This window comes from Haemorhous mexicanus, chromosome 16, assembly GCF_027477595.1.
Source record: "Haemorhous mexicanus isolate bHaeMex1 chromosome 16, bHaeMex1.pri, whole genome shotgun sequence".
In the NCBI taxonomy this organism is placed as follows: domain Eukaryota; kingdom Metazoa; phylum Chordata; class Aves; order Passeriformes; family Fringillidae; genus Haemorhous; species Haemorhous mexicanus.
The window spans coordinates 1,701,793-1,712,516 of NC_082356.1; the positions used below are offsets into that span (position 1 = coordinate 1,701,793).

The 10,724-nt window shown below is 58.0% G+C and overlaps 1 protein-coding gene across 1 annotated transcript; it reads right to left on the bottom strand.

The window, feature by feature from the left end:
- Positions 1–2,489: 2,489 nt before the first annotated feature.
- LOC132334535 (low affinity immunoglobulin gamma Fc region receptor III-like) lies at positions 2,490–5,113 on the bottom strand. Its single transcript, XM_059860642.1, has 6 exons — positions 4,810–5,113; positions 4,292–4,549; positions 3,612–3,689; positions 3,036–3,057; positions 2,866–2,945; positions 2,490–2,780 (listed from the first exon to the last, which is right to left on the bottom strand). The coding sequence occupies exons 1-6, from the start codon at positions 5,111–5,113 to the stop codon at positions 2,671–2,673; spliced, it is 852 nt and encodes a 283-aa protein (XP_059716625.1). The 3' UTR covers positions 2,490–2,670.
- Positions 5,114–10,724: the final 5,611 nt, after the last annotated feature.

Sequence of the window (10,724 nt, forward strand, 5' to 3'; positions counted from 1 at the left end):
GCCTTACCCTGGCAACGCTCGGTCCCAGCACATCGCGACAGTGGCTTCGGACACGCTGCCACAGTCGGTTCGGACACCCCGTGACTGTCCCGGCACTCACAGTGCGATGGCAGCTGGGCCCCTTCCCGGGGCTCCGGGACCACCATTGCTGTCCCTCCTTTCCACAGACCCCACCGCAGGGTCTCTGCTCCCCCGCCGTCCCGGGGTCTCCCCTCCGCCGTTCACTCGGGCTCCAGCAGCCCCAGGTGGGTCCTTCGGGATGTGCCAACTGCTCCCGGAGCTCTGCCCTTTGTCGGGAACGAGCCCGGAGCACCCGAATCATCCCCAAGGCCTGGGCTGGGACCTCCTGTGAGGCTGAGCCTGAGCCCTGAGGGGTTTGGGAGCCCAATGGGTGTCACTGCTCTGTCCCAAAATCTGGGGGGAGCAGGAATGACAAGCTGTGCCCCACCATGGCCCAGCCCCGTGGGCCTCACCTGAGCATCCTGTGGAATTCCTGGCACTCCTGCTCCACCTGCATGGCCAGGTGCTGTTCCCGTGGGCCCCCTGCTCCAGCCTCTCCCGCCTCAGTTGCTGCTCCAGCTCGGCCTTCCTGGCCGGCCAGCAGGAAGCAGTGGCCACATGGCACAGGCACTGAATCATCCCCAGCACCAGCAAAAACCTTCCCGGCAGTAAAGAAAGCTCCTTGTGGGCAGAGGTGGGGGCATCTGACCCCCAAATGGTATCCAGTGCTACCTTGTGTCCCCCAAAATCCCTGTGAGAGGCAGTGGAGCCATGTGCTTGTGCACAGGGATGCTTTAGGAGCATGGCTGAACTTCAGGAACCCCAGCCCTAATTACAGCACCTCCTTAAGGGTCTGCAGCTCCCAGAGCAGGACAGAGGCATTGGCCCAAGCAGCTCCAGTTTTGCCCCATTTTCCCCTCCCAAGGCACTGCTCCCAGCCAAGGCTGTCCCTGTGCTCCAACTGAAACAGCAGAGCCCTTGGGGCTGTGGCTCTGCTCTCCTCTTACTACTCCCCCTGAGGCTTCTCAGTTGGGGCCAGCAGTGGCCCAGGAAGAGCAGGAACCCCAAACATGCTCTGGACCCCGTGAGGAGCCCCAGCAGAGTCAGCACACGGAGCACCAGCTTTCCTCTATATCCCAGGGCAATTCAACATTCTCAGAGCTGCTGTGCCAGGGCTGAAGGAGGAAAAGGGAGTGAAAGGCTGAGGCTTTGCAGGAACTGTGGTGTAAATCCACCGGAGGTGCTGTTGTGGACCCGAGACCTGCCTTGGGTCAGGTGCTGCCTTCCTTCCTTTCGGGATCATAGACAGCAGCCATGGGTATTCCCTAGGGCATGTGCCTGGCCATGGGACACTGCTACGCTGCCACTGGGCACTGGGATCCAATCTGCTGCCTTGGTGGCTTCTGCCCGCTGCCAGTGGTGGTGCTGGGGCCAGGTGGTGCCTGTGAGTTTGCAAAAGGAGCGATTTGCCCTCCTCCATCCTGTCCGAGGCTGCCATGGCCCCTGAGGGGATGGAGCTCGATTGGGGCGCCCCCTGCTGGCCGGGAGTGCTCCCTGCAGCGCCCCCTGCTGGCCGGGAGTGCTCCCTGCAGCGCCCCCTGCTGGCCAGGAGTGCTCCCTGCAGCGCCCCCTGCTGGCCGCGGTTATAACTGCCACAGAAGCCAACAGCGCTGAGCAGGAGGGAAAGTTCTGGTTTTGTGTTGTTTGTTCTGTTCTGGTTTATAAATTTCCCAGTAAAGAGATGTTATTCCTTTTCCTACATTTCTGCCTGAAAGCCCCATAATCTTTGAAATGAAAAAATGTTTTAGGCATGGGTCTTCTTTCCATTCTGGGAATGTTCCCACTTTCCTCGGCAGATATTTCTCATTTAAATGAGTTGCCAACTCCTGCGTTCCAGCGTGGAGGGGACAGACACCCCAAGATAAGACAGGGTCAGGGACTTGGCCACCTTATGCTCTGCCCTTTAAGCCAGTCGGGCCACCAAGGGCCCTCTCCCCAGCTGGCACTTCTGGTCACCTGTCCGCTCAGGAACTGTCTTTGGCAGAGTGTCACACTGTCCCCAGTGTGCCACGGCTGACAGACTGATGGACAGATGGGGCCTGGGCTCACCAAAACCAAGGCCTGACCTACCCCTGCAACACACAGGTGTTCCAAAATGTCTCCAGATATCAAACTTTTCCTATCTCTGGCACCCCACCCTGCGCCATGGCCTGATCCCGACTGCCCGGGAAAAGGGGGAGGCTCTGGAACCCCCACAGGGCCTTTGTGACATCCTCGTGTGGGGAACACGGCAGAGGAGGGATTTGGGACAGAGGAGAAAAGAATCCAGAGCCTCCTGAAGGCTGCTTTGGCCATCAGAGCAGTGAAGGTCCAGGGCCCTACCAGGTTCCTCTGGTGGGGGAAATGTGCTGGGGGAAAATGTCTGGGGTTTGTTCTTTTTGGGGGCTTTCCCTGAAGTTGTTCCTTCTGTGACAATTTGGACTCTGAACTTTGTTGCAGTTGCTGTTGGTTTTATTCTCTCTCGTTGCTGTTGCAGGAAATTGTTCTTTTCTCAGCCCTTTGCGGTCTTTCTGCCTCCACGTGGAGGGAAGGGGCAGTTTTGGTGGCAGCACACACACGAGTGGGTGCCCATGGGTGGGGACCCCCAGTGCCCCCCAGTTCCCCCGCGTGTCACAGCACATTCCCGTAGATGTCACCGGGTTCCCGTGGTGGCCCCTGGGGTCCCCGCAGTTCCGCGTGGGTCACCTGGGGATCCTGGAGTGTGGTGGCACGGGGGGACACTGTGAGAGACACGGGCTGTGGGATCTGGGTGGGGTGACACTCATGGGTGACATGTCCCTCTGCGTGTGTTCCCTCCATACTCACCTGCTGCCCTCCTGGTGACCACGACGTGGGTGTACAGCACCTCCCCCTCCTCTGGGGGGTGCGGGGGATCTGGGGGGGCCCTGAGGGAAAAAAGGGGATGTGGGGGAGGGAATAGGAGGTCTTTGGGGTTGGGGTAAAAGGGGAGAGTGTTTTTTGAGCCCCCCACTCACCTTTCCTGATTCTTCCTGGAAACTGCAAAGGAAAGAGGAGAGGGGTGACTGTGGGGTCCCAGCGCCCAGACCCCTCTCAGGCATCCTGAATGCCCACGAGACCCTCAATTTCCCACAAGATCCCCAAGCATCCCTGAAGTCTCCCAGAATTCATTAATTTCCCCAGTGCCCCCGACCAAATCAGCCTCAAGATCCCAAAGCCCAGCAGAGACAGAGACCCCCCAAACGCCCCCAGGGCCCCTGAAAGAACCCCCAACATCCTTGCAAGGACCCTCCAGCAACTGCCCAAACCATACAAGGCCCCCCAGTCAAGGTCATAATTATGGGGCTGTGTGTGCTGTCCTATTCTTCCCCAGTGCTGTGGTCCTTTTCAGCTCCTTGGGACCCCTGTCCCCCCATTGCCACCCACCCACACGGTGCCACCAGTGCCAGGCCACAATGACACCCACGAGCCAGAGCAGGAACAAAAGGGCCCCACCGACCCCTGCAGCCACTGCAAGAAACAGAGGGGGACACATCAGGGTCACCCATCACACCAGGGGTCCTCCACTCTCTGGTGCCCCTGTGTGACCCCACCTGTGTCCCTGTGTGTCTCTGTGTCCTGCGGTGTCAACTCCAGGACTTGAGGGGTGATAGTGGCATTGGCCACAGGCACTGTGGGGACAGAGACAGGGCTGAGGCCACAGGGAGGGGCTGGCAGCCAGTGTGGGGGGATAGGGACAGGGGGGATGGGTGTGATGGGGGATTTCGGGGATGGGGTCACACCAAAGAGGGGTGAGGGGACAAGGGGAGAGGGGGAAGCACACAAGAAAGGTGTCATGGGGGATGAAGAGGTCCCCAGGCAGGTGACCTGAGCAGGCAGTGGGGGCTCCCCGTGCCATCCCCGCACTCACTGCGCACTGTGACGCAGAGCTGAGTGCTGCTCCTCCACACGCCCCCCCTCGAGGTGCACCTGGCAGCTGTAATTCACCCAGTGGGAGACCCCCACAGCAGGGACCAGCAGCTGGGGACCGCTGTGGGGCCCCCACCACCTACCCATCCAGGTAGAACATGTGCAGGAGGAGGGCTCGGGGCCACAGTGGGCTGGGGGTGCTGAGGCAGCTGAGAGTCAGAGGGGACCCCTCGGTGAGCTCGGGGGGATCCTCCAGCACCAGCACAGGGGAGAGGCCAGGGCAGGAGAGGGGAGTGGGATTTGTGGCCCCGAGTCTCTGGGGAGGGCTGTGGGGGTGTTGGGGTGGGGACTTAGGAGTGCTCACCATGCAGTGTCACTGTCACCAGCGCTGACTCCTGCCACCCCCAGGATCCCACCTGGCCCTTGCAGCAGTAGTGGCCGCTGTGGTTCAGCTGCAGAGGGGACAGGGACAGCTGGGTGCCATTGGGGAACACCCCCAGTTCCTCCTCCTCGTGGTAGAAGGACACCAAGGTGATCGGGATGTCTCGCCAGCTCTGGCAGCACAGTGTCACCGTGTCCCCCTCCAGCAGCGCCTGCCCTGGCACCTGCAGCACCAGCCAGTCTGGGGGACAGGGGGGTCCTGTCACATCTCAGGGATCTGGAGGGTCCCCATGTCACCAGGACCTCCCCATTGGGTCACAGCCAGCACACCAGTGGTCCCCAGTACCCACACGGTTTCGCCCACACTGGGATGCTCTGGGATATCCCCAGAGCAGGGGACAGGCTCTGCTCACACCAGGAGCTGACCCATGGACTGGAGCCCACCCAGAGCCCTCGGGGTCCCCGCAGGCACCAGGCTGGGGACAACGAAACCTCCCTCACCATCTGAGACGTTCATGGTGGGGCTGAGCCCACTGCCAGGTCTGTCACATGCGTAGGTGCCACTATGGGTGACAATGAGGCGGTCATGTCCCTGTTCCCACCAGCGCCGCCTGTTCTTGTACCAGGTGGTGTCACGGGTGCTCCCCGAGCCCTGGCAGGTCAGTGTCACCCGGTCCCACAGCACTGGAGGTGTCCAGGGGGGCTCCACGAGGAGCTGGGTGGTCTGGGCACCTGCGGGTGACAGGGGACAGCAGCCTGCCAGGGCCAGTGCAGGGCTGGTGTCAGCGGGGTGGGGACATGACATCCACCGAGGACTCACCAGCAAGGCCGAGGGTCTGTGCTGGAAGGGAGAAGGGACAGGGCTGGGAGGGGGTGGCACTGCAAGAACAGTGGCACAGGGGAATGGGGCGTGGGGCTGTCACAAAAGGTCTCAGTGGGGACAGTGGTGTGGCACAGAGGGCTCAAGGACAGGGACACAGCAGCCAACACATGCTCAGGCATGGGGACCCTGTGCTGGCACAGGTCACCCCCACCAGCCCCACAGCCACAGCCCCATGGCCCTGTGCCCATGGTCCCATTCCCATGGCACCTGTCTCCATGGCCCAAGCACATGGTACTTGTCCCCTTGTCCCTGTTCCTGCATCCCTGTGTCCCTGTCCCTGTCCCCACAGCTGCTGCAGCTCCAAGGTTCTTTCTGCCACATCTTTGTCCCCCCAACTCTATCCCCCTGTCCCTTTCCCCACATCCCAGTTCCACTCTTCCTTCCATCTGTTCCTGTCCCCACGGCCACCCCACAACTCTGGTCACACTGGACTCCATGCCCTGCTGGCATTGGGGACATCAGGGGACCCAGCAGCCCCCCTGGGCACCCTCCCCTCCCTATCCCTGGGGTGTCAGGCCCGTGCCCAGGGCACTCACCCCACAGGAGCAGTGCCACCTTCCCGGCCATCCCGGTGTCCCCAGCCATGTGGACTGGCTGTCACTCGCTGCTGTGGCCACCGCTCCCCTGGCTGGCGGCTCTTTGGATGAACGGGAAGGAAGCAAGGTCACGCCCGTCCCCACGTGGAGGTGGCCCTTGGTGGGGGCAGGGTGGCCACAAGCTGGGCACAGGAAGGGGACAAGGTTGTGTGGATCAAGGTGGGACATGGGGATCCCAGGAGTGGGGAGCTCAGGGGGTTTGGGAAGGCAGGGTTGGGGTCCCTGGGGAATGGGGGTTCTGAAGAGGGGGAGTCAGTGGCAATGGGGGTGCCATGGGAATGGGGATCGCCAGAGCTGTGGGGGATTCAGGGATGGGTGTCCCAGGGGAATGTGGGCTCCAGGGACTTGGGGTCATGGGATGGGGATGCTGGGGGAATGGCAGATCGCATGGGAATGGGGGTCCTGGGAGAATCAAGGTCCTCGGGAAAGGAGCATTTCAGGGGATGGAGTGACCGGGAGAGGGTTCCTTGTGAATGGGGTTCTGGGCCATGGAGATCCTGGGGAATGTCCATAGTGGGATGCAGGTCCCAGGGAAGGGAGGATAGAAGGAATGGGGCTCCCGTGATTGGGATCCCTGGGGAAGGGGGGCGCCAGGGATGGGCAGTGGCTTGGTGAGCCCGTGGGTCAAAGCTCCTTCCCTGGGTGCCTCAGATTTTGGGGTGACCCAGGGCCCAGCAAAGTCCCCCCAGGGTGCTCATTTTTGTAGGGTCACCCCAGGTAGGTTCCAAGAAGGTCTGGGTCCATGTCCCTGTAGTCCCGAGGGGCTTTTTCTCCTCTTTATTTCCATTTCCATCATTTTTCCCCTCAATTTCACAAGCCCCCAGTTCATACCTTGATGATACTGGAGAGGCCCTGAGCAGGGAAGGGGTTGGGGGAAGCCCAGGGTGGGGGAAGCAGGGGTGAGGGGTCTGCAGGGAGGGCTGGGGAGGCTGTTCAGGATAGGGGTGTCCAGCTTTTCCCCCCACAACACTTTAAATTTCTCTCTCCTGCAGAAGAAGGAAGAGGCTGTTTGACATGTTTTTTACACGGGGGTGGGTTCTTTCCTGGGGGGATCCTGTCCCAGGGGGGACACATGCTGGCCAAGGGGGTCCTGTCCTGGGGCGTGGAGGGTCTGGAGGGTGGCCAGACTTCTCCCTTCTTGCTCGTCCCTTGCAGGATCTGAGTCTACAAGAGCAGCTTGGGAATGGAGCCCAGGGAAGGAAGGAGATCCCAAACTCCTGCTCCTTGAAGCCAGAGGCCATCCAAGGGTGGGGCCCAGCCATGGCCCAGCCCCACTGCACAGGGATGGCCATTGCCCAGCCCTGCTAAGCCCCAGGTGGCAGCCAGGACCTCAGGGTCCCCCCTGCCCCCTTGGCTTTGATTCTGGCAGCTTTAGAGCTGCTGCAGAGGTGAGAATTCTGTGGGGGGAAAAGGCCTGCCTGTGGTTTGCTCAGCCCTGCAAGAAGCACAAAGCCCAAAGGGAGCCCAAGCAGTGGCTCTGTGAGGGCCTTTGATGGTTTTCAGAGCAGGGCTGGCTGGAAACCCCCCCTGCAGGGGCAGCTGTGAGGGAACCAGCTCGGAAATGCAGCAATTGATCATTTTGTCCCTTTGCCTAAGGGACTGAGAGAGCTCCAGAATTACTGCAAATCCCACACCAATCTGCTCAACAAGCTGACCTGGACCCTCCTCCTCCTTCCTGCCTTGCTGTGGGTGGACAGTGGCCGGATGTCCTGCACCCACCACAGCAGCTCCCTCACTGCCCTCCACACCTGGATGGGAAGAGGAAAATTGAGCAAAGGGTTCCTGGGTTGAGACAAGGAGCAGGAGAGATCACTCATCACATCCTGTCATGGGCCAAACTGCCTCAGATTTAGAGATATGAATTGAACTTACTGCTGACAAAATCAGAGCAGGATAAGGAGAAGTCAAATAAACCCTTCAATACACCTTCTCCCTGTTATTCATAACTATGGAGCCATTGGCTTTCTCCATTATATTGGTTTTTGCAAACTATTTTGATACAATACAGTTTGTAATCACTTTTTAATGGCTTTTGATACACCACCGTTTGTCAGCCTTTTTACCCTAATCCCTGTGCAGAACATATATTTTAGTGTGATAAATATATTATAGTTTAGGCTCTCACAAAATATCAAGATAGACACAATGTGCTGTGTATTACAACATTAACCATTGCAGAAGTGGCTAATGCCTTTATTTGTGTAACTAAGTGACAATGGTCAGAATAACTCAGATAATTTTGTGAAATAGCTAATGTTGATTTAATGTACTGGTGGAGTATCTCATCTGTATGATAAGAACACATTGAAAAGTAGCAAGTAAATAAACATCAAAAGAAAGAATGCAAAGAGGAATTTACCACTGACCCTTCATTTATCAAGAACTGTCAAACCACAGAACAGGGGGGCCTTGTGAGAACATAAAATATATAAATTTACTCTGCAGTATGGCATGTACTTTATGAAAAGGAATCAAGGGTCAAACCAAGCAAAAGAATTCCTGGAACATGTAAACTGGAAAGAATATTTGAATATGCATAACTCTCCTGAGTATGTATTTAACCAATACAATGAAAAGGTATGTAAGATGAATTGTTGTAGTTAACAGTGTGCCTCTGGCAGTTGCCAAGCACCCAGCATGCTGTTTACTGATCCTTTTATCCCTTATTATTCATTTACAAATTTTAAAGAGTGAGCCAGGTTTCTCACATGGTTTAATCAAAAGCTGCATTTTGTGTACAATAAGAGTGAAAAGGGTTGTGTGCCCCCCTGGCACTGGGAGGGGGCATGAGGAGCCCCATGGGGTGCTGTGAAGAGGAAGAAGAGACCCCGATGGGAATTGATGCCCCCCAGTGCCCCAGTGCCCCCCAGTGCCCCCAGTGTCACAGCACGTCATCGTAGTGACAAGGGTCCCTCTGTCCCTCGTAGGTTCCCAACAGTTTCACATTGGTCACATGTGGATCCTGAGGTGGGGCAGGGCCAGGGGACACCTGTGGGGGCCATGAGAGTGACACCAGTTGTGGGGACCTGGGTGGGGGGTGACACCTGTGGGTGATGTGTCCCTGACCCCTCCCTGAATTCTCCCACTGCCCGCTTGGTGCCAACATTCACTTTCTCTTTCCTGCAGCAGAAAGGTCATTGGTCTGGTTTATAGAATCCTTCTTACTGTTGCTCTCCCAACAACTCCCTCACAATGAAAACACAAACAAATCCCGAAGAAATGAGACTTTTTTGTTCCCTTTAGGGTTCCCTTTAGGATTCCCTTGGTGCATCCCACAGCAGCGTTTGCTTGTGGATAACACAAAGTGTGGAATCTCTCTGAGTATCCAACAGCTCCAGGGGATTGTTCCCTGCCTGCTGGGCAGCAACCCAGCCCCTAAGGAAGCCTTTGGTTGGGCTACCTTTAGGAACTCTCCCCATTTTGCTCATTCTCACCCTGAAACTTGCTTGACTTCCCATGGAGGAAGGGGAGAAGCTCTGTCCATCCTTTGGACAGTGCACAGCAATCTGTGGAAATGCTCGTGTGTGCCTCAGGGTCTGATTCCCTGGTAAATCCACTCCAGCCTGCCCTGAATTCCCCTGCCTGGGCACTCCCTGCTCCTGCTGTGACACCCCTGTTCCCCAGCCCCTCGTGTGCTGCCTCCGCTCAGTATTTCCACACTTCTCCCTCTCCTCTGGTGTGCACATCCAGAACCCAAACATTCTTTCCATGAGGTTCCAAAGGGCTGCAGGTTTTGTTCAAGAAGGAGGGTCCAGGTCAGCTTGTTGAGCAGATTGGTGTGGGATTTGCAGTAGTTCTGGGGCTCTCTCAGTCCCTTAGGCAAAGGGACAAAATGATCAATTGCTGCATTTCCGGGCTGGTTCCCTCCCAGCTGCCCCTGCAGGGGGGGTTTCCAGCCAGCCCTGCTCTGAAAACCATCAAAGGCCCTCGCAGAGCCACTGCTTGGGCTCCCTTTGGGCTTTGTGCTTCTTGCAGGGCTGAGCAAACCACAGGCAGGCCTTTTCCCCCCACAGAATTCTCACCTCTGCAGCAGCTCTAAAGCTGCCAGAATCAAAGCCAAGGGGGCAGGGGGGACCCTGAGGTCCTGGCTGCCACCTGGGGCTTAGCAGGGCTGGGCAATGGCCATCCCTGTGCAGTGGGGCTGGGCCATGGCTGGGCCCCAGCCTTGGACTGACAGGGGTCCCCAGGATTTGCCACCCCTGGGACAGGCACCCCATCAGGAATGTGTAGGGACATTTCTGGAACTGCCAGCCTCTGGTAAAGGTTCCCCCAAGCCAGGATGTGTCACCCCCTGGGACAGGATCCTCCTGGGACAGGAGCCCCCTGGATGTGCCCCCCAGGACAGAACTGCCTCCCTTTCCCATCTGAAACTGAGCACAAACAGCTTCTTCCTTCTTGTCCAGGAAAAATAGAGTGAAAATATTGAGGGGCCACAGCCCAACACCTCCATCCCCCACAGCCTCCCCACCCTTCCCTGCAACTCCTGCTCCCCATTTTCCCATTCCCCTTGGTCCCCCCAACCCCTTCCCTGCTCAGGTGCTCCCTGGGATTGCTGAGCCAGGAACCAGGGGTGAGGGGACCTGGTAGAAAAGCGAGGAAAATAAGGAAAAAGATAAATAAAGAGAGGAGAAATGAAGGGTAGGGGAGGGCACAGAAGCAGAGGACCCCCATGTGATGGCTGCACAGGAAATGAGCACCCCATGGGGGCTGTGCTGTTCCCTGGGTCACCCCAAAATCTGAGGCACCCAGGGAAGGAGATGAGATGCCTGTGCCCATCCAGCAACTGCCCATCCCTGGTACCCCCCTTCCCCTGGGAGCCCAACCATGGGGGCCCCATTCCTTATATCCCCCCATCCCTGGGACCCCCATCCCAGTACTGCCATTCCCCAGGATCTCCATGGCCCAGCACGCCATTCCCAAGGAACCCTCACCTGTTC